The following is a 24,177-nucleotide window of genomic DNA, read 5'->3' on the forward strand; positions in this document are numbered from 1 at the left end:
GCTGAGGGATGGCGAAGCTCCTGACCGACTGCTGCTCCTAGTCCTCACGTCTTGTTGCAACTACAGTCAGAATCCAAGCATTGTTACGCACAGGAGGCCATTCAGCTCCTGCACTCCGTGCACTCCCCCAGTGGAGCAAGTTGTCAGTTCCTGGGCTCTGCGGATTATCCCCCTCAATGCCTCTCCAGTTTCCTATTGAAAGCCCTGATTTCTTTGAGAGACTGCTTTTCCTTTTAAGAGCCAGCACTGGAGAGACAGGAGATAGCCAGTGAAGATGTGAAAGGGAGGTGTGAGGCAAGAGCTGGATCCAGGGAAGGAGGGTGATAGATGGGGGAGGGGAGAGTGGGACTAGTGACAGAGGCTGGGAGGTGAGAGGTGGAGGTGACAGAGGGCTGCAGATGGTGGGATCTGATAGGAGAGGGTCCCAATGCCTCTCACACACACACACACTCTCTCTCACACACACACACACACACACACACACACACACTGTCACAAACACACACACACACTGTCACACACACACACACACTATCTCACACACACTGTCACACACACACACTGTCACACACACACTGTCTCACACATACACACTGTCACACACACGCCAATGTCTCGCACATGCAGTGTGTTTCTGTCTCTCACGCACACAGAGTCAAAAACATACAGTCACACTGAACGTTGGGAGTTCACTGATGTCCTTGGGGAGGAAGTTTGCTTCCTCACCGGTGTGTGACTCCAGGCTCACCAATGCTGAGGCCCAGTGGAGGTTGGACAAGGCATGGTGGTATTGCAAGTAACATCTGAACCCTGGGAGTGAAAACCCTTCTCAAAGGACCTTCTTTCTGTAGTTCAGATTCCCAGCAGCCAAGGCGTCCATCTTTGTGGGTCGTTCCTGCAGCTGTCCAGAGTTAGAACTGGAGTGTTGGCCGTGACCAGGACCCTGTCCCTGGGAAGCCCCTTGTTGTGATGGAAGAGGTAAATGTGTGTGTGGCACCCACGACTGGGAGGACATTGTTCCATCTGTAGATGTGACAGCAGCTGGCACAGGGAATTGCCAAATTGAAAGACACAACAATTCCGAACATCATTAGCTTCTTTGTCAACAGTCAGAGAGGAAGATGTGTGGACACTTCACAAGTTTCCCAGTAGCAATGTGTAGGTCAAACATTTGATTAAATAACTGATGCAGACAAAGAGTGGTGCTTGCAATTAAAAACAAAAATAATTGAAAATGTTGAACTGCTGGCAGTTCCTGCCATCCATCGCTCCCTGACTGCTAATTGGCTGCCGGAGGTAAGAGTTCAGGTCCAAACCAAAAGCATTTTCCAAAGCCCATCCCCATGGCCTCCTAGAGGGACAAGCAGATCCAATCTGTCTGGGGATTATCCACACTGCGGGCCACTGCTCACCAATTGTGCATTACGTAAGAGAGCAGAATTGACATTGACCCATTTGGCACAGTTACACACACGCTGTCTCAGCTCAAATCTTACAAAACAAGGAGCAGCTCCACAATACTGGTCATCTACCAGGCCACATATTTCCTCTTTAACCACTACCTTCCTGTTTCTTGTTCCCCAAATGGTCTCCTTAACTGTTCGACACAAACACCGACTGCACGGCTGGGGAGGAGGGTGCAGGGACTGCACGGCTGGGGAGGAGGGTGCAGGGACTGCACGGCTGGGGGAGGAGGGTGCAGGGACTGCACGGCTGGGGGAGGAGGGTGCAGGGACTGCACGGCTGGGGGAGGAGGGTGCAGGGACTGCACGGCTGGGGGAGGAGGGTGCAGGGACTGCACGGCTGGGGGAGGAGAGTGCAGGGACTGCACGGCTGGGGGAGGAGGGTGCAGGGACTGCACGGCTGGTGGAGGAGAGTGCAGGAACTGCACGGCTGGGATTGTATCCAGAGATCAGTGAGGCCCTCAGACAATTTTCAGCCATGATACCTGACAACTCTGGAGCACACTGCCAGCCAATCAAATGAAGGGCTTTGCTGCAAGTTTGTATTAAGCACTGTTAAAGGAACCTTGCACTCAGTGACGCCTGTCTCAACAGTCCCAGCCAGCTCTGCTGCTCAGTCAGGCACAGAACCGTTCTCTGAGCAGGAGCAGATGGGAAACAGTAAAACACACAGAAAGTGTGCCTAACGTTGCTCAGAGTGATTCAATGATGATTGAGCTTTTCTACTGAGAAATACTTGCTGATGTCTCACCCTTGAACATGGCTCCTGTTGTACATCAACTCGATGAAAGGGTGGGGATTGTTGTCTCCCGCCTCCCCCACCCCGTCACTCCACTGGTGCTCAGCATAGAGAGTATATCAGGCTAGAAGAGAAAAGGAAAGGTAATACATTAAAAATGAGAGTCTTTAATTTTTATATAGACTGCACAAACAAAATGAGAAAAACTAGTTTGGAGGAGAAATTCATAAAATTCATTCAGATCAGTTTCCTGGAACAGTGTGGAAGAGACCATGGGAGACCTTTTGCGATGAGATGGGGTTAATTCGGAATCTCAGGGCAATATGTCAACACTCCTGTGCAGCTGGAGAGGCAAACTAGTCTCCAACTGCAAAATCCAGTTACATAAATTTAGGGGCATTGGCCAATGTAGACTAGAAATTAGATTAAAGTATTTGCCAGCAGATAGACAATGGCAAAGGTTTTATAAATTCTAATTCTTAATGTGAATTCCATTGAGAAATAAAAACTCTGTGAGAGAAGTGATACATCTGTGGCTAATAAAGAAGATTAAGCAGCTTATTAGTTTAAAGAAGCAACTGTTAATGTTGCAAGAGCAGTAAACCAGCACCAGATGATCAAACCTTGGGGATGAGGGACCTCTGGAACCAGCACCAGATGACCAGACCTTGATGGACTGTGGCTGAAATTTGAGAGCAAATCAGCAACAAAATAAAAGACCTTCGATATCCACGTGAAAAGAAAGAAAGTTACAAACATAAATGTGGCCCCAGAAAAACAAAACCAGCAAAAGTTAGAATGGGGATAAGGAAGAAGCTGCAGAATTAAACAAAAACTTTGCATCTTTTCACTGTGAAGACACAATAATTGCAGCAGAATTGGAGGCGCCACAGATATCTAAGGACAGTGTGCCACCCGATGACACTGAAATCACAGAAGATAAATCACTGTAGGAATTACTGGAAACTCCAGGGGCTCTCAGTGCACACTGTTATGGACTCAGTGAAAGTCCCTTTAAGATAGAGAGTGTGTGTGTATGTGTGTGTGGGGCGTGCTTACGTCAATAGAAGATAAAGGACGTAATGACGTTGTTGAAGAAGAAGAAGAAGAAAGAGAGAGAGAGAAGGGAGAGAGACACCAGCCTGCTTGTTTTCTCTATCGATGGATGAGAAACAATAACTGTGTTTGCCACTGAAATCCATGTATGGAAGTTGGAAGTAATCCGGTGGAGTTCACTTTGTTGCTGACCTGTAGAAGGAAACAGGTATTTGTGTGTGGACGACCACGGTTCGGATGCTTTTCGGGGTGAGGAAGTCACTACCGAGTAAACACTGAAGTGTCGTTTGGGTTCCATCGTGGAACATTTGGATTTCGTATGTACTCTCTCTATGTTTTTCTACATCTACATCTTATCTTCAGACAACGGTGGTTGTTGAAGACGCCCTTGCTCATGTTTCACCTTATGGCTTGCGGAACTGAACTTTAAGAACCATTCCGGAACTGGGAGTTTTGGACTTTGTCACACACACACACGAAGAGTTTAGTTTTGGGGTTAACGTTCGAGGTTTAACATTTTTGAATTCTAACATACTAACATTTTTACTTTTATTTTACGTATTATCATAAGTAGTGATTAATAAAATAGTTTTTAACACTAAATCATGCTCAGTGTGTTTCTTTTGTTGCTGGTTCGTGACAAAATTGGGGGGTCGTCCGGGATAGTTCCCAAGGTTAACGAGTGTCGTCTGGGATTGTACCCCAGATTGACGAGATTTGTTCAGGATTCAATCCAAAGATTTTTGAGGGAGGTCTGATAAATTCTTTTTAATTGGCTTGTGTGTGTGGAAACCAGCAGCAATGGATATTAAGGCATTTTTGGAGTCACCAACCCAAAAGGGATTGGAGGTGGCGAAAAAGGATGATCTGATAAAGATTGCTACAAGGCTAAACCTTACAGAAGTAAAGCAGTCTATGAGAAAGGCAGATATTCAGAGACTGATAGCTGGCCATTATGTGGAAAAGAAGGTGTTTGAGAAGGAAGTGTTAAAACAGTTTCCTGGCAGTGAAATAGCAATTTCTGAGGCACAGGTGCAGCTGGCAAAGATAGAGGCTGAACGAGAGCAAAAGAGATTAGAAGCTGAACGAGAGGAAAAGAGATTAGAGGCTGAACAAAAGCTAACTCAGATGAAGATAGAGGCTGATCTAGCAATGAAGCAGATGGAATTGAAGAGGATGGAGCTGGATAGTGAGGAGAAGGAGAAACAGAGGCAGCATGAGTTACAAATGAAGCGTAGGAGTTCGGAATCTGATTCTGATGATGGTTTTTCAGCCAGCAGGGAGGTTCGATTAGTCCCTCCGTTTGAAGAAGATCAGGTTGATCAGTATTTCCAACATTTTGAAAAGGTTGCTGTGAGTTCAAACTGGCCAAGGAAAGGATGGGCTCTTATGGTACAGAGTGTGATTAAAGGTAAAGCTCAAAAAGCTTATTCTGCTTTGTCTGTTGAGGATGCAGCTGATTATACCAAGGTAAAACAAGCTATATTGAAGGCCTATGAATTGGTCCCTGAGGCTTATAGACAAAAATTCAGAGACTTGAGGAAATCTGCAGATCAGACTTATATGGAATTTGCCAATGGAAAGAGAATATGTTTTGAACGATGGTGCCTGGCTAAAAATGTAGATGGGGATTACGATAAATTGACAGAATTGATACTAGTGGAAGACTTTAAAAGATGTGTTCCAGCTGAATTAACAACATATTTAAATGAAAAGGCAGTGGAAACTTTACAAGAAACTGCTAGGTTGGCAGATGATTATGCTTTAACCCATAAATCCAAATGGGGACAACCTAAAACCTTTCAAAAGAGTTACAAAGACAATCCAGGTAAACCGGAGAGTAAATTGGGAGGTAATCAAAAAGGAAAAGATGAAAAGAAGCCAGGGCTGGAGAAACCTGTTGAGCGTACTTGTTATTACTGTAGGAAACCTGGCCACGTGATATCTAATTGTGCCCTTTTGAAGAAAAAGAAGGAAGCTGGGCCCAATGCTTGCTTTCAGGCAATTAAAAATCAAAAAGGTTTAGGAGATGCTGTTAAAGATCAGTCCTTGCAAGAGGGAAAAGCGGAAAAGTTGGAGGAGGTGAGAAAAGAATTCCGTTCGTATGTATCAGAGGGTTTTGTTTCACTGAATGATGAGTCACCCCAGGTGCCAGTGAAAATTCTTAGAGATACTGGGGCTAGTCAATCTCTCTTGCTGGACAGTGTTTTAAATTTTGGTGAAGAAAGTGACACTGGTGAAGTAAATCTAGTACGAGGCGTTACAGGTGAGACCATGTCTGTCCCTTTTCACAGGGTGATTTTAAAGTCAAAGTTCGTAGAAGGACCAGTCGAGATAGGGATAAGACCTAGTTTGCCAGTGGAAGGAGTTTCTTTGTTATTGGGAAATGACCTTGCAAATGGAGAAAGTGATCCTGTGGTACGGTTAACAACCAAACCAAGGATTGATGAGTCTGAGGATGATTCAGATGTTTACCCATCATGTGCGGTGACTCGAGCTAGAGCTAAAGAATTAGCCAAGAAAGACAGTCCGGTGCAGTCTGATGTAGTTCCTTGTGACAGTCCTAAACAGGAAGAAAATTTTGATGCCTTATCTGAGACTTTTCTGTCTTCACTGGAGGATCAACATCCTTATAGTGAGCCTGAATTTAAAGATTTGTCTTTGTCGAGGAAGGATTTCATGGTGGAACAGACAAAGGACCCTGAGTTGACAGAATTGAAAGAAAAAGCTCTCTCATGTGAGGAGATTGAAAAGGTGCCAACTGGATACTTATGACAAAAATGGAGTGTTAATGAGGAAATGGAGACCTCCTCATGTTCCTGTTACTGAGGAATGGGAAGTTATTCATCAGGTTGTTGTTCCAAAAGTTTATAGGGATGAGATTTTAAACCTGGCCCATAGTATGCCTTTGGGTGGTCATTTTGGTGTGAATAAAACTGTAGGGAAGATCTTGAAACAATTCTATTGGCCTGGTTTGAGAAAAGATGTGGTGATGTTTTGTCGAACCTGCCACACATGTCAGATGGTAGGTAAACCAAATCAAAAACCCCCTGTGGCTCCTTTGAAACCAATTCCTGCTTTTGGTGAACCCTTTTCGAAGGTGATTGTAGACTGTGTTGGCCCATTACCAAAGTCTAAGACTGGAAATCAGTATTTGTTAACCATCATGTGTGCCACTTCTAGATTTCCAGAGGCAATACCCCTTAGAAATATTAAGGCCAAGACGGTGTCAAAGGCTCTTGTAAAATTTTTTACCTTGTTTGGTTTGCCAAAAGAAATCCAATCTGATCAAGGTAGTAATTTTATGTCAAAAATTTTTCAACAAATAGTCTATGAGCTGGGAGCAAAGCAGATTGTATCATCTGCATATCACCCAGAATCTCAAGGAGCTCTGGAGAGATTTCATTCTACTCTCAAAAATATGCTGAAGACTTATTGCTTTGAAAACACAAAGGATTGGGACGAAGGTATCCATTTACTTTTGTTTGCCGTTAGAGAATCGATCCAGGAGTCAATCGGATTTAGTCCGTTTGAGCTTGTGTTTGGACATAGGGTGAGAGGACCTTTGGAGTTGTTAAGAGAGCAATGGGTTAATGAGGAAGTTCACTTGAGTCTGTTGGACTATGTCCAAAAATTTAAAACTCGGTTGGAGAGAGTCTGCCAGCTAGCGAGAGAGAATCTGAAAACAAGCCAGATAAGAATGAAGACATATTTTGATAGACGTGCTCGGCCTAGGACATTCGCAGTGGGGCAAAAGGTGTTGGTATTTTTCCCTAGCCAAAATAATCCCTTGCAAGCTCGTTTTTCTGGACCCTATGTTATTGAATCTCGAGTGACTGATCTAACATATATAATCAAAACACCAGATAGACGCAAGAAAACACAACTCTGTCATGTAAACATGCTAAAACCTTATTATGAGAGGGATTCAGTTGTGGCCTTGGTGGATGGTGTAAAGGTTGTTTCTAGAATGCCTGATGTTGATGTTGAGGAAGGCCAATTTAGACCAAATATTGTTCCATCGAAACTAAAAAACCAAAATATCCTGGAGAACCTTGAAACGAAGTTGGACCATTTACAAGTTTCACAAAAACAACAGATGAGAGAATTAATTTTAAAATTTAAAAATCTGTTCCCAGATGTTCCAAACAGAACATCGATAATTACCCATGATGTTGATGTTGGGGATGCAAAACCAATCAAACAACACCCATATCGAATGAATGTGGAAAAAAGTAAACTTGTTGATCAGGAAATAAAATACATGTTGGAAAATGATATTATTAGACATTCTAGTTCAAATTGGAGTTCGCCCTGTGTTATTGTACCTAAACCTGATGGAACTGTTAGATTTTGCACAGATTACAGGAAAGTGAATGCTGTAACAAAGTCAGATGCTTACCCTATTCCTAGAGTGGATGATTGCATAGACAGAGTGGGAAAGGCAAAATTTCTTAGAAAGATTGACCTATTAAAAGGGTACTGGTGTGTTCCATTAACAGATAGAGGAAGGGAAATTTCAGCCTTTGTAACCCCTTCTGGATTGTATGAATACAATGTTTTGCCATTTGGAATGAAAAATGCTCCGGCAACATTTCAAAGAATGATTAATTCAGTGATTCATGGGTTAAAACATACAGATGCCTACATTGACGACTTAGTGACTGGGAATGATACTTGGGAAGATCACATCTCTGCGTTAGAAAGGTTGTTTGAAAGACTTTCCAAGGCTAACCTTACAGTTAACTTGGCTAAAAGTGAATTTGGCCATGCCACTGTGACGTATCTTGGTTATGTTGTAGGTCAAGGCAAGCAAGCTCCTGTTCAGGCAAAAGTTCAAGCAATATCTGAGTTGCCTATTCCCACAGGTACGAGGACTGTTAGAAGATTTTTGGGAATGGTTGGATATTATCGAAAATTTTGTAAGAATTTTGCTGATATTGCTCTTCCCCTAACTAATCTTCAGAAGAAGGGAGTAAAGTTTGTTTGGACAGATTCTTGTCAAGAAGCATTTGAGAAGCTGAAAGCCATTTTATGCTACCATCCTGTGCTCAGAACACCTGACTTTGAAAAGCCATTTTCATTAGCAGTAGATGCCAGTGATGAAGCTGCAGGAGCTGTGTTGTTGCAGAAGGGTGACCTTGATGATATTGACCATCCTGTAGCTTACTTTTCAAAGAAATTTAATGAGCATCAAAAGAATTATTCCACCATAGAGAAAGAATTACTGTCGCTTGTTTTAGCCTTGCAACATTTCAGTGTATATGTTTGCACCGCTCAGAAACCATTGACTGTGTATACAGATCATAACCCATTGGTGTTTCTGAGCCGAGTCAAAAACAAGAACAGAAGGCTGTTAAACTGGAGTTTAATTTTGCAAGAGTTTGATCTCATGATAAGTCACATTAAAGGCAAAGATAATGTGATTGCTGATTGTCTTTCCCGATGTTAAATGGGAAACATGTATCTGTACTAATCTGATAGTCTGTAGTTGTGTAGCTTGATAATTATTAACATTACTAACTGTATGCGCGGTTAAAATTTTCTTGGGAAAATTTTTTTTTTAGGTGGGAGGTGTTATGGACTCAGTGAAAGTCCCTTTAAGATAGAGAGTGTGTGTGTATGTGTGTGTGGGGCGTGCTTACGTCAATAGAAGATAAAGGACGTAATGACGTTGTTGAAGAAGAAGAAGAAGAAAGAGAGAGAGAGAAGGGAGAGAGACACCAGCCTGCTTGTTTTCTCTATCGATGGATGAGAAACAATAACTGTGTTTGCCACTGAAATCCATGTATGGAAGTTGGAAGTAATCCGGTGGAGTTCACTTTGTTGCTGACCTGTAGAAGGAAACAGGTATTTGTGTGTGGACGACCACGGTTCGGATGCTTTTCGGGGTGAGGAAGTCACTACCGAGTAAACACTGAAGTGTCGTTTGGGTTCCATCGTGGAACATTTGGATTTCGTATGTACTCTCTCTATGTTTTTCTACATCTACATCTTATCTTCAGACAACGGTGGTTGTTGAAGACGCCCTTGCTCATGTTTCACCTTATGGCTTGCGGAACTGAACTTTAAGAACCATTCCGGAACTGGGAGTTTTGGACTTTGTCACACACACACACACAGAGTTTAGTTTTGGGGTTAACGTTCGAGGTTTAACATTTTTGAATTCTAACATACTAACATTTTTACTTTTATTTTACGTATTATCATAAGTAGTGATTAATAAAATAGTTTTTAACACTAAATCATGCTCAGTGTGTTTCTTTTGTTGCTGGTTCGTGACAACACTGGTCTCAGGGAGTGGATTTTGGTGAGTGAGAGGAAAGTTTCTATTGTTTCAAGTTTATCCTAAGGGAGCGGTCATTTAAAACTGAGGTGTGTAGAACTTCCTTCTGTCGGGGGGATGGGGTGAATCTCTGGAATTATCTGCCCCCGAGGGTGGTGGAGGCCGGATCGTTGGATATATTTAAGGTGGAGATAGATAAGTGTGTAAAAGATCGAGGAATTGAGGGTATGGGGAACGGACTCAGAAGAGGAGTTGAGGCTAGCACAGATCAGCAGAGCAACGGTGGGGCAGACTTGAGGGGTCTGGTGACCTACTCTTGTTCCTCCATTTTCTTGTGTCCTTGTGTGTGTTTAGTCATCAAAGCTCGTGACTTTCACATTGAAATCCTTGAAGGTTTTAGTTGGAACTTGCAGTTTCAATTTACATCAAATAATTTCAGCTGACGGGACTTGAGCTGTTGGGGTGAATAGAGAATGAGACAGACCAATCAACATGCTTTCTTACAATGGTCCCCGGAGTACGGCAACTGCAGGAATTGGCAGCACTTCTGTGGCTGTAGATGTGAATCCAGGATGGTGTGCTGCATCGCTGGTGCCAGGCTCAAGGGTTTCACAGTATGTTTTCAGGGCATTCTAAAGGCAGAGGGTAAACAGCTACAGGTCAGGGTTCACATTGTTGTCAACATTTTAGGTAAGAAGAGGATGAGGTAGGTCATGGCTTTATTTTGTTACCCAGTTCCTGAGAGATCAGGACCTTGAAGGTTGTAATCACTAGATTACCCCCAGTGTCACATGCTACATGGACAAGCCAAGGAACTACAGGCCACTGAGGATCAGTGGTGGCAAAATTACTAGAGAGGATTCTGAGAGACAAGATATTGGTATTGGTTTGGTATTGGTTTATTATTGTCACTTGTACCAAGGTACATGAAAAACTCATCTTGCATACAGATCGTACAGGTCAATTCATGACATGGTGCAGATACATTGAGTTAGTACCGAGTGCATTGAGGTAGTACAGGTAAACAAACTGCATTTGGAAAAGCAAGGACTGATTAGGGACAGTCAGCATGGCTTTGTGCGTGAGAAATTGTGTCTCATAATTTGACTTTTTTTTTGAAGAGGTGATGAAGTGGATGGACGAGGGCAGGGTGGTGGACATTGTCTACATGGACTTCAGCCAGGTCTTTGACAAGGTCCTGCATGGTGGGCTGGTCTGCAAGGTTAGAACACCTGGGATCAATTGGATACAAAATTGACTTGGTGGAAGGAGCCAGTGGGTGGTAGTGGAGAGTTGTTTTTTAGATTGGAGGCCTGTGATCAGTGGTGTACTGCATGGATGGGTACTGGGTCCTCTGTTGTTTGTCGTATATATTAACAATTTGGATGAGAATGTAGGTGGAATGGTTCGTAAGTTTGTGAACTGGAAAAGTAGGCCAAGGACAAGGATGAAGTGTTGCATTTTGGGAAGTCAAACCAGGACAGGACACACACAGTGAATGGCAGGGCTCTAGGGAGTGTTGTAGAACAGAGAGACCTAGGTGTACAAGGACATAGTTCCCTGAAAATGGCAACACAGGTAGGCAGGATGGTGAAGGAGGCGTCTAGCATGCTTGCCTTCAGTGGTCAGGGCACTGAGTACAAGAGCTGGGAGGTCATTTTACAGCTGTATAAGTTGTTGGTGAGACCACACTTGGAGTATTGTGCGCAGTTCTGGTCACCCAGCTATAGGAAGGATGTCATTAAGCTGGAAAGGGTGCAGAAAATTTTCACAAGGATGTTACCGGAACTGGAGGGCTTGAGTTATAAGGAGAAACTGGAATTGTTTTCCCTGGAGTGAAGGAGGCGAAGGGGTGACCTTAAAGAGGTTTATAAAATCATGAGAAGATAAGATGAAAGGTGCAGCCAAATATAGAAGGAAAACTAAGTCAGTACAGAAGGCAGAGCAGACACAGACAAAATAAGGCCTGCTGGAGGGATACATGGCTGACCTGTATCCATTTTAATGCAAGGATCTGACTGGCAGTTCATCAGCACGTGGGGATGTGATGTTGTTGCTCTCACAGACACGGCTGAAAGAAGGGCAGGGCCAGCGACTCGACTCTCCGGAGTATAGAATCTTCAGGCATGATAGGGGAGATGTAACAGAGGTGGTGAAATTGCACTGTTGATTAAGGAGACCGTGGGATATTCTTCAAATGAGGACATGTGGGTGGAGCTCAGAAAAAAAGGGGCAATCTCTTTGCTGGGGTTGTAGCCCAGACCCCTAACAGTCAGCAGGAGATAGTTGAACAGATATATCAGCAAATATAGAAAGTATGATGTAAGAGGATTATGGTAATAGGGAATTTCAACTTCCCAATATTAACTGGGATCACCCTGGTGTGAAAGGCTCGGGGGAGGGGGTGGGTTAATTTTTAAAATGCATCCAAGAGAGTCTCTGAGATGATATGCAGATAGTCCTACTGGAGAAGGGGTCTAATCTTAGGGAATTTAGCAAGAAGTGTCAATGGGAGAACATTTGAAGATAGTGCATATAATTCTAAGTTTCAAGGTAGTTATGGAAAAGGATAAGGGTGGTCCAGAAATTAAGGAACTGAATTGGGGGAAGACTGATTTCAATATTGTAGGACCTGGAGGAAGTGGACTGGGAGCAACTACTTGTAGGAAGGTCTACATTCAACAAGTGAAAGTCATTCAGAAGTGAAATCATGAGAGTTCAGGCCAATGCATTCCTGTAAGGGGGAGGGAAAGGATGGCAAGTCAAGGAATCAAGGATCCCCTTCTCCAGTAGGACTATCTACATATCGGCTCAGAAACTCTCCTGGGTGCATTTTAAAATTTAACCACTACCACCGCCCCCCCCCCCGAGCCTTTCACACCAGGGTGATCCCAGTTAATATTGGGAAGTTGAAATTCCCTATTACCATATTCCTCTTACATCAAACTTTCTCTGTTTGCCGATATATCTGTTCAACTACCTCCTGCTGACTGTTAAGAGTCTGAGTCTAGGGATATCGAAGGCTGGATAAAAAACATACAGCAGGTAAAGAGAACGAAAAGTTGGGAAGGCACTTCAAGTTGGATCAAATCTGTAGGAGGGCATGACCTCAGGGATCTGTTCTGGGACCCTTACTCTTTGTGAGTTTTATAAATGACCTGGATGAGGAAGTGGAGGGATGGGTTAGTAAGTTTGCGGGTGACACAAAGGTTGGAGGTGTTGTGGATAGTTTGGAGGGCTGCCAGAGGTTACAGAGGGACATAGATAGGACCTTCTGAAGAAGCCTACCACGTGGAACCTTGTCAAATGCCTTACTAAAATCCATGTAGACCACATCTACTGCACTACCCTCATCAATCTATTTGGTCACCTCTTCAAAGAACACTATTAGATTAGCAAACAATCTACACGAACCTTCCTGAACATCCTGTTGACCTTCACATAATTCTTGGCTCGGTATATCCAATGACTTCTCCCAGATCCCATCTGGAGGTTCATTCTTGGCTGCACCCACGTCACCCCTCAAAATGAACTTTCTCTCTGCCTTGAATAGAAATCTCTTCATTTCCTCTCTTCTACCTTCTCAGAGTTTGCTTGTGCCAGGCTGGTACATGATCTGAGTCAGCAGTTCATCAGCATCTTATCTGGTGTGTACTCAGTTGTGGAGGGGGCTGCTCTCAGTAGCAAGATAGCAGTTGTGTGCTGCCCAGACCTGTCCAACCTATTGATCATCAGCTGTTTCATTAATGCCTCCTCCACAGTCTGGAGATTTGTGGCTCTGTGTTTGATGTGGAGATGTGAGGCTGTGCTTTACAACATTGCCATATGTAACTCTCAGGAATTGGCTGGGAGGGTTGGAATGTTCTTGCAGCCCACTGCCCTGTCTGAATCAGCACCCTTGGAGCTTGAACCTACAGTTTTGTTGAGTTGAACATGTGTTAATGATGTCTTCAACACCTTGGTCCACTCCTGACCAGTAAGTCAATCAGCCAGCATTGCTTTCACTTGCACCAGGTAGAGTGAGAAGGTCAACACATCAGAAGTATTCATAAGCCTGCCCTCGAACAGCGTCCTTTCTCAGAAGTTCTCTCCCATATACACCACAACTGCTCAGTATGGGAGCCGTGAGAGAATTGGTGCGGTAATGTGTCAAAGTGCGGTACTCACCACTCAACAAGTCACATGTTTGGTCTGTGTTGCCATGGTGAGGAGGGCTGTGCGGCAGCAATGTGTGAAAACAACTAATGCTGAACACAAGGACTGGCAGCGTCGGCTGGTCCGGAGGTTGAGGCACACGCCATCCAAGGCCAGCTGGTTTAAATCCAAAATGGGCTTGGTGACATGAGGCAGGGATGTTGGTGGAAATTTGTGATCGCTGCTGAGACCCTTGTTGTTTCTGATGTACATTAATGATGAGGGCTGTGTCTGTGGAATGATTAGTAAATTTGCAGATGACACAAACGTTGGTGGTGTTGTGATAGTGAGGACGGTTGTCCAAGGCTACAGCAGGAGATGGATCAGATGGAAAGTTGGGCGGAGCATTGGCAGATGGAATTTAATCCTGACAGGTGTACCTTTTGGGAAGTCAAATAGGGGCAGGACGTGTAAATGGTGAGGCATGAAGGAATGTTGATGAACAGAAGGACCTCGGGATTCAAGTTCATCACTCCCTGAAAGTGACAACACAGATGTACAGGGGATGAAGAAGGTGTATAAGGGTTGGAATGTCCTGTTGCAACTCTACAAAACACTGGTTAGTCTGCACTTGGAGCACTGTGTGCAGTCCTGGTCACCACACTGTAGGAAGGATGTGGTTGAGCTGGAAAGAGTGCAGAGGAGATTCACCAGGGTGTTGCCTGGATCGGAGGAGTTTAGTTCTGGGGAGAGACTGGACAGGCTGGGTTTGTTTTCTCTGGAGCAAAGGAGGCTGAGGGATGGCCTGATAGTAGATAAGATGATGGGAGGCATAAATACAGTAGAGAGTCAAAATCTTTTTCTCATAGTAAGGGTATGAAAACCCAGGGTGTGTAGGTTTAAGGCGAGAGGAAGGAGTTTTAAAGGGGATCCAAGGGCTAAGTTTTTTTTACACAGAGAGTGAGTGATATCTGGAACTCGCTCCCAGAGGAGGTGGTGGATTCAGATACAGTCAGTGTGTCCAAGAGGCATGTGGGCAGGCACTTAAATAGACAAGGTGTAGAAGGATATGGTTCTTATGCAAGCGAATGGTGTGGTGTTTCTGTGCTGTGCAACTCTGTGACTCTCTCTGACAACAGCTCCTTTTCTATCCATGCATAATTCTTTTTGGTTTGTTAATGTGTGAGAGACTTTAGTTTTTGATCCTCGGTAAACACATACATGGATGATGATGGCTCCAACACATGGAGGGAGTGCAGGAGAGTCTCAGAAGGATTCTCTGCTTACGTGCTTATTGTTTGCCTGTTAGTGCTTGTCCTCCCTAGTCTGAGATCATCCTTCCTTAGTTACCAGAGGAGAATGTGCCAGTAATGTGCGCTGCGGTCAACCTGTGCAACACACGCACACATCTACAACACGCGCACACATCTACAACACATGCACGCATCTACAACACGTGCACACATCTACAACACGCACACATGTCTGCAACACACACACACACATCTACAATACATACACAAGTCTGCAACATGCGCACATGTCTACAACATGTGCACATGCCTATAACACACACCCACGCATCTGCGACATGCACCCACATGTCTGCCTCCTGCGCTCAATGGAACCGCCGGCATTTCTTGCCACTTCCATAGCAATATCAAACATGTGCCTTTCTGATTGTGAACCAGCCTGAGTGCACTCCTGTATCAGCCCTCAGCCAAGGTAATCCGTTGTGTGGGGTCCAACAACATTCTCAAACCACAGCACAGGAATCCCCAACAAATACAGAAATGCAGCAAGAGCTCAGGCAGTCAAGCAGCATCTGTGGAGGCAGAAACCAGTCAACGACTTGGGTTAGAGACCCTTGCTCAGACAGGGGGCAGAGGGGAGGGGCCACAGGTTTCCAATACAGATATCCTCAATTGTTTCTCTGGGTTGCTGATTGAAAATCCTGAATTTACAACTTTCAAACATTCCTGAAGCTGTTAAAGCAGCTACATGTTATTTCACCAGCTATCTATTGCCCTGAGTTACGATAAATTACAGGGTCTGCGTCGGTATCTCACCTGCTTGTTGCTGTTGGAACCTCCAGACTAACTGAACCACTTGACAGACTGAAACATTGCCCAGCAGACACAGACTCCAGCACCTAATCCCAGCAGAGACACTGATTTGAGTACCTAATCCCATCAGACACTGACTCCAGCACCCAATCCCAGAGATACCAGCACCCAATCCCAGCAGAGACACTGATTCCAGCTCCCAATCCCAGCAGAGAGACTGACTCCAGCACTCAATCCCAGCAGACTGACACCAGCACCCAATCCCAGCAGAGACACTGTCTCCAGCACCCAATCCCAGCAGAGACACTGACTCCAGCACTCAATCCCAGCAGACTGACACCAGCACCCAATCCCAGCAGAGACACTGTCTCCAGCACCCAATCCCAGCAGAGACACTGACTCCAGTCATCCCCCAAGCACACTCCCAGCTGAGGCACTTTGACTCTCTCACAGTTATAAATGACCCTGGTGGTCGCAGTGAGTAAGAACAGCAGCCCGGGTACAACTGCAGGGTCAGTGGAGCGACTTGGACTCTCGATGGATACGGACCAGTTGGAATTGCTGATGGTACAATTGTGAGGAGATTCCAAGTCCGAGAGGGAAGAGGAGAAATGAGAGGTTTCTTCTTACCTCCTGGGACCCAGGCAGTCAAGGTGTGAGGCCTGAGGAGTGATCATACTGAAAGATCCCGAGGCAGGGTGGGTGACGAGGAAGTGTCAAGAGAATCGTTTTCCTCACGAGTACAATCTACGTTTGATGAGGAGAAAGTCTTTATCCACTTCAGCTTGTCGTATGATTGCATTTGTTACATTAATGGCCAAGAGATCCATTCTATTTAAATGGAAGGATCCTATACCCCCTGCGACATTTCGATGGTTTTCTCAAACTATAACATGTTTAAACTTAGAAAAAATTAGGAGTGGCACTGTTGATCCTTTGCTTAAATTTGAGGAAGTTGGAGTCCATTTATTGAGTATTTCCATATGATATGAGCAGACCTTTTTCGAATCCCTTTCAATAACCTTTGAATATAGAGGACCGGAGCTGACGACATAAAAATGTGTTTTTTAACTGAAGAAATAACAGTCCAGCTTTTTTTTTGAAGTTTTTAGTTTGCTTTTGTTTATTTTTTTTAATTTGGGGTTCTCTTTTCATATAATTAAATTTCCTTTCAAATTCTTTTGTATCATGCTCACTTACTAAGAGATTGGGAGGTTCAGATTACTGTATATATTTTACTCCCTGTGTTTGTATACGTCAACTGTTATTATTGTGATCCCGACCTCTTTGCACTGTGTGTAGAATCACTATTGCTGTGTGTATTAGTTTGAAACTTAATAAAAAGATTGAAGAAGAAAGATGAGGAGAAAGTCCTTCAGTCTGTCATCACTACCCGGTATTCTGTGCCTCAGAGATCAGTGGAGCATCGTCTATATTCACAGGAGTACAGCGGGTGCCTCATGGCTCCTGAGACCCAGGTTTGATCCCGACCTCTGGTGCTGTCTGTGTGGAGTTTGCATGTTCTCCCTGTGACTGCGTAGGTTTCCCTTGGATGCTCCGGTTTCCTCCCACCAAAGGATCTGAGACCAGATTCAGACCAACCACCATCTTACTGAATGGCAGAGAAGGTTTGAGGGTTTCCTGAGCTGACAGAGTGTAGACACAAAGAGCTGTGACTTGGGACAAGTGCACAGATACTTCAGAGTGAGAGGAGGAGAAACTGCTCGATGTTTGGAAGTTTCGCCCCAGGGAATGTCAATGTTCACTCACTGAGTAATTTCACGGCAGAGACCAACAGATTTATGGACACAAAGAGGATGGAGGTGAGGGGACAGTGTGAGACAGGACACAGGAGATGTCTGAGAGGCCAAAGGCGCTTGGGTTTCCGATAACATCTCCACCAAACTTGGGAATGAGCACAAACAATTCCCACACACCGATCGTAGGAAATGACGTGCTTTACACAACTTGTGAAAATTACAGGAAAACATCATGTGAGTTCATTTTCAACCACTGCTGGTTCAGGAATTACAACCTTCCAGAACTTTCCTCATCTCCTTCTGTAAGCTTCAAAGGTACTGAAAAAAAGAGAATTACTGGTGACACCAAGGGCATTGGCAGTGATTGGGCATCTGAAAGTGACAGGGCACTGCGTCCAAAAGAGCACTGGATCTGACAGAGCACTGGGTCCGACAGAGCACTGGGTCTGACAGCACTGGGTCCAACAGAACACTGGGTCTGACAGGGCACTGGGTCTGCTGTAGCACTGGATCTGACGAAGCACTGGGTCCGACAGAACACTGGGTCCAGCAGAACACTGGGTCTGATGGGGCACTGGGTCTGACAGGGCACTGGGTCTGACAGAACACTGGGTCCAACAGAATGCTGGGTCTGACGGGGCACTGGTTCTGACAGGGCACTGGGTTTGATGTAGCACTGGATCTGACAAAGCACTGGGTCCGACAGAGCACTGGGTCCAGCAGAACACTGGGTCTGATGGGGTACTGGGTCCGACAGGGCACTGGGTCTGACAGAACACTGGGTCCAACAGAATGCTGGGTCTGACGGGGCACTGGGTCTGACGGGGCAGTGGGTCCAATGGAGCACTGGGTTGGACTGGGCACTGGGTCCGATGGAGCACTGGGTCCGACAGAACACTGGGTCAGACAGCATTGGGTCTGACAAAGCACTGGGTCCGATGAGGCACTGGGTCCGACAGAACACTGGGTCCGACAGGGCACTGGCACAGACGGGGCACTGGGTCTGACAGAACACTGGTTCTGACGGGGCACTGGGTTGGATGGGGCACTGGGTTGGACAGGGCATTGGGTCTGGGGGCACTGGGTCCGACAGAACACTGGGTCCGATGGGGCACTGGGTCTGACAGGGCACTGGCTCTGATGGGGCACTGGGTTGGACAGGGCACTGGGTCTGACGGGGCACTGGCTCTGAGGGGGCACTGGGTTGGACGGGGCACTGGGTCCGACGGGACACTGGGTCTGATGGGGCACTGGGTTGGATGGGGCACTGGGTCCGACAGGACACTGGGTCTGATGGGGCACTGGGTTGGACGGGGCACTGGGTCTGACAGTGAAGTGAAGCATTGGGCTCCATGTTGGACTATTCACTGGGGTTGATGGTTTGTGGCCAACTGTTCATTCAGGCCACGGCCCGGTGGGAGAATCAGACCCACTCACCACCTAGAGCTGTGTTTCAGTCTGCACCTTGACCCCAGTTCCTTCTTCAACTTTCTCCTTCCGGGAATCAGCTGATGTTGCGCTGAGATTTTCAACACCCAAATGCTTGGCTTGTTTCTGAAGAAAGAACCATTGAATTGTTACATCAGAGAATGGGGACATTTGGCCCATCCAGCTCTGCTGCCTTTCTCTCACATTAAGCAGCCATGGTTTTGTTTCATGTATTTCAGTAATTATTTTATGAAGGAGAGCTTCCATCATCTTGTCCAGGTCTATGGTGCACGCACTTCCCCAGGACCCTGACCCTACCACGTCTACAGGATCTCCATTCACTTTGTGTGGATCAGATGCAAAACTCATTAGTAAATAAAACATTAATCTGTATCTGTGTAGAGCTTTTTACTTTGAAAGACATCCAAAGGTATTTCACGGAGAAATTAATAGAAGTCCCTAACCAACAAAAGAGTCACGGTAGTGTAGCAGTTAGCGTAACGCTATTACAGCGCCAGCGACCTGGGTTCAATTCCCGCCACTGTCTGTAAGGAGTTTGTACGTTCTCCCCGTGTCTGCATGGGTTTCCTCCGGGTGCTCCGGTTTCCTCCCACATTCCAAAGATGTACAGGTTAGGAAGTTGTGGGCATGCTATTTTGGCGCTGGAAGAGTGGTGACACTTGTGGGCTGCCTCCCAGCACATTCTCAGTAACGCAAAAAGACGCATCTCACTGTGTGTTTCAATGTACATGTGACTAATAAATATCTTATCTTATCTAATTTAACGTGAAGAGTTGCAAGAGGATGTGTTATTGCAAGAGGAAGTTATTAATCTGATATAAGTGCTAGTTATGAATCTTCATCTTACCACCCTCTCCTTGACTGACTGCATTGGACACTCACCACCTTCCGCTTCTAGTTGCAAATATATCACTGTTCCTTCATCGTTTCAACCTTCATCAAGATTGGAGGGTTGCAGATGTTGTTCTCTTATTCAAGAAAGGGAGTAGGGATAGCCCAGGAAATTATAGACCAGTGAGTCTTACCTCAGTGGTTGGTAAGCTGATGGAGAAGATCCTGAGGGGCAGGATTTATGAACATTTGGAGAGGTATAATATGATTAGGAATAGTCAGCATGGCTTTGTCAAGGGTAGGTCCTGCCTTACGAGCCTGATTGAATTTTTTGAGGATGTGACTAAGCACATCGATGAAGGGAGAGCAGTAGATGTAGTGTATATGGATTTCAGCAAGGCGTTTGATAAGGTATCCCATGCGAGGCTTATGGAGAAGGTGAGGAGACATGGGATCCAAGAGGACATTGCAGTGTGGATCCAGAACTGGCTGGCCCACAGAAGGCAAAGAGTGGTTGTTGAAGGGTCGTATTCTGAGTGGAGGTCAGTGACCAGTGGTGTACCTCAGGGATCTGTACTGGGACCCTTACTCTTTGTGATTTTTATAAACGACCTGGATGAAGAAGTTAGTAAGTTTGAGGATGACACAAAGGTTGGGGGTGTTGTGGATAGTTTGGAGGGCTGTCAGAGGTTACAGAGGGACATAGATAGGATGCAGAGTTGGGCTGAGAAGTGGCAGATGCAGTTCAACCCAGATAAGTGTGAAGTGGTTCATTTTGGTAGGTCAAATATGTTGGTGGAATATAGTATTAATGGTAGGACTCTTGGTAGTGTGGAGGATCAGAGGGATCTTGGGGTCTGAGTCCATAGGACGCTCAAAGCGGCTGCGCAGGTTGACTCTGTGGTTAAGAAGGCGTATGGTGTATTGTCCTTCATCAATTGGGGAATTGAATTTAGGAGCCATGAGGTATTATTGCAGCTATATAGGTCCCTGGTCAGACCCCACTTGGAGTATTGTGCTCAGTTCTGGTCGCCTCACTACAGGAAAGATGTGGAAGCCATAGAGAGGGTGCAGAGGAGATTTACAAGGATGCTGCCTGGAATGCAGAGTATGCCTTATGAAAGCAGGTTGAGGGAACTCGGCCTTTTCTCCTTGGAGGATGAGGGGGGACCTGATTTAGGTGTATAAGATGATGAGAGGTATTGATAGGGTAGATAGTCAGAGGCTTTTTCCCAGGGCTGAATTGGTGGCCACAAGAGGACATGGGTTTAAGGTGCTGGGGAGTAGATATAGAGGAGATGTCAGGGGTAAGTTTTTTACTCAGAGAGTGGTGAGTGTCTGGAATGCCCTGCCGGAGATGGTGGTGGAGGGGGATATGATAGGGTCTTTCAAGAGACTGTTAGGTAGGTACATGGATCTGAGTAAAATTAGAGGGCTATGGGTAAGCCTAGTAATTTCTAGGGTAGGGACATGTTCGGCACGGCTTTGTGGGCCGAAGGCCCTGAATTGTGCTGTAATTGTTCTATGTTCTATGTTACTGGGTCAAAATCCTGGATCTCTCTCCCGAACGGCATTGTGGGAGAACAGCAGTGGGTCAATCAAGAACCTTGTTACTAATTTCTCAAGAACCGTTAGGGACAGGCAATAAATGTTGTTCTTGTCTGCATCTACACTGATGATCCATTTACAATGAAAAGTTATTTCCCCACATGGATTATATCTGGTCAGCTTCCTTTCAGCAAGGGTTTCATGGTTTCCAAGTATCAATTTTTTGGTCCTTAGTTAGATATTGAAAACATTTCCAGCACAAGCATTTTGAGTGAGGTTAGACTTTCTTTCATTATTTAGCTTCTGTTTTAGATAAATACAATATTTCTTTAAGTTGGTTATCTTCATGCCAAAAGTTTATGCATCTACAATTTGCATTACAAGTTAATCTCTTTTACCTGTTGCAGGGAAATAATTCCAAGGATTGCAGCAACAGTCAGCAGTAAAGCACCGATGCTCAGGAGAATGTACTGGACACACTGCAGAAGCAGAGGGATCAGTGCCATGAAAGTGTAGAAGTTGTGCAGAATTGGACCATCAATGTTCCCACTCTGAAGAAATGCAGTAAGTTCCATCAGCATCAAAGGGTTTAATAATGTACACAAAAATATGCTCAGCTTCTGCCACTTAGAAGAATTATTGTATGCACTTCTGGTCACCCCATTACAGGAAGGACATGGAGGCTTTGGAAAGGGTGCAGAGAGGTTCACCAGGACGCTGCCTGGATTACAGGGCATGTGCTAAAAGGAGAGGTTGGACAAACTTGGGTTGTTTCCTCTGGAGCATCAGAGGCCAAGGGGACACCTGACAGAAGTTTATAAAATTATGAGAGGCAGAGACAGGGGAGATAGTCAGGGTCTGTTTCCCAAGGTAGAAATGTCAAATACTAGAGGGCATAGCTTTAAGGTGAGATGGGGAAAGTTTAAGGGAGATGTGTCGGGCAAATGTTTTTTACACGGAGAGTGGTGGGTGCCTGGAACTCACTGCCAGGGGAGGTGGTGGAGGCAGATACGATGGTGGTGTTTAAGAGGCATTTGGACACATGAACAAGCAGGGAATGAAGGGATTAGTTCAATTTGGCATCATGGTCGGCACAGACATGATGGGCTGAAGGCCCTGTTCCTGTGCTGTACTGGTCTGTATTCTATGATGTCAAGTGTTGGGAACAACCCAGAGAGGAAGGTCAGCGGCCTGTCATGTGCGGTGAGTAAAGGGAACGGTGGATGATCTGTATGAGGTCTCCCAAGGGAACTGGTGAAGTACCACAGGTGTACAGGAGGTAATGGAGAGAGGGGTGGCTGGAGCACAGGAAACAGAGATGGGGTGTGAACACTGGGTGTGAGCACTGGGTGTGAACACGGGACGGGGTGTGAACGCTGGGTGTGAACACAGGTGTGAATAAGGGGTGGGTGTGAACACAGAGTGGGTGTGAACACGGGCGTGTGAATATGGGGTGGGTGTGAACAACAGGGTGTGTGTGAATACAGGGTGTGAACACGGAGTGAGTGTAAACACGGAGTTGGTGTGAACAGGCCTTTTGCTGGTTCATGAGATGTGATGAATAGTGTGCCGTAGGGATGGGTGTGCTGCGAGGGTCCATGTGCTGTGGGGGTCCATGTGCTGCGGGGGTGGGTGTGCTGCGGGGGTCCATGTGCTGTGGGGTGGGTGTGCTGCGGGGTCCATGTGAAGAGGACATACGGAGGGGATATAGATAGGTTAGTGAGTGGGCAAAGATCTGGGAAATGGAGAATCAGATGGGAAATTTTCCTTTCTGGCAGAGAAAGGTGAAGAAGTTTATCATCTAGCTAGTGAGAGATTGTGGAACTTTGAGGAGCAGAGGGATCTGGTGTCCTAGTACATGACTCACAAAATTCTAACTGAATGTTCTAATTATTGCTCGGGGAAATTGAACACAAGAGGTTTTAGGATATAGGTGAGAACACACCTGGAGTTTGTGTGTAGGACTGCTCCATTATTTAAGGAAATAACCCTATCTCAGCCAGGATAATGAGGAGTACATTGACAAGAGCTACAGGGAGGCAGTCACTCTGAAGCTGCAGGAGGCAGGTAGCTGGGTGACTGTCAGGAGAAGGATGGAGAATAGGCAGGTAGTGCAGAGAACCCCTGTGGCCGTTCCCCTCAATAACAGGTATGCCACTTTGGATACTGTTGGGGGGACGACCTACCAGGGGAAAGCCACAGTCACCAGGTCTCTGGCACTGAGCCTGGTTGTGTGGTGCAGAAGGGAAGGGGGGAGAAGAGGAGAGCGGTAGTGATAGGGGATTCCATCGTAAGAGGGGAAGACAGGAGATTCTGTGGACATGATAGAGACTCCCAGATGGTATGTTGCCTCCTGGGTGCCAGGGTCAGGGACGTCTCGGATTGGGTCCACGGCATTCTGAAGGGGGAAGGTGAACAGCCAGAGGTCGTGGTACATGGTAACATACCAATGACATAAGTAGGAAAAGAGATGAGGTCCTGAAGAGGGAATATAGAGAGCTAGGTAGGAAGGTGAAAAGCAGGATCTTAAGGGTTGTAATCTCTGGATTGCTGCCTGTGCCACATGTAGTGAGGGTAAGAATTGGTTGATTTGGCAGATGAATACGTGGCTGAGGAGTTGGTGCAGGGGGCAGGGTTTCAGATTTGTGGATCATTGGGATCTCTTCTGGGGAAGGTACAACCTGTACAAAAGGGACAGGTTACACCTGAACTGGAGGGGGACCAATATTCTTGCAGACAGGTTTGCTAGAGCTGTTGGGGAGGGTTTAAACTAGTTTTGCACGGGGATGGGAACCAGAGTGATAGGTCAGAGGTTGGTGTATTTAGTGTACAAGTAGATGCAGAG

At 45.6% G+C, this 24,177-nt stretch overlaps 1 protein-coding gene across 1 annotated transcript in view; it reads right to left on the reverse strand.

Moving 5' to 3' along the window:
• Positions 1 to 18,944: 18,944 nt before the first annotated feature.
• LOC127579213 (scavenger receptor class B member 1-like) overlaps positions 18,945 to 24,177 on the reverse strand; it is a 39,852-nt gene continuing 34,619 nt past the window's right edge. The window contains exons 11-12 of the mRNA XM_052031819.1: positions 21,731 to 21,883; positions 18,945 to 19,058 (exon numbers count right to left, since the gene is read on the reverse strand). Coding sequence (XP_051887779.1) covers positions 18,945 to 19,058; positions 21,731 to 21,883 — 267 coding nt within the window. The remainder of the gene's footprint in view (positions 19,059 to 21,730; positions 21,884 to 24,177) is intronic.

This window comes from Pristis pectinata, chromosome 17 (assembly GCF_009764475.1).
Source record: "Pristis pectinata isolate sPriPec2 chromosome 17, sPriPec2.1.pri, whole genome shotgun sequence".
NCBI lineage: Eukaryota > Metazoa > Chordata > Chondrichthyes > Rhinopristiformes > Pristidae > Pristis > Pristis pectinata.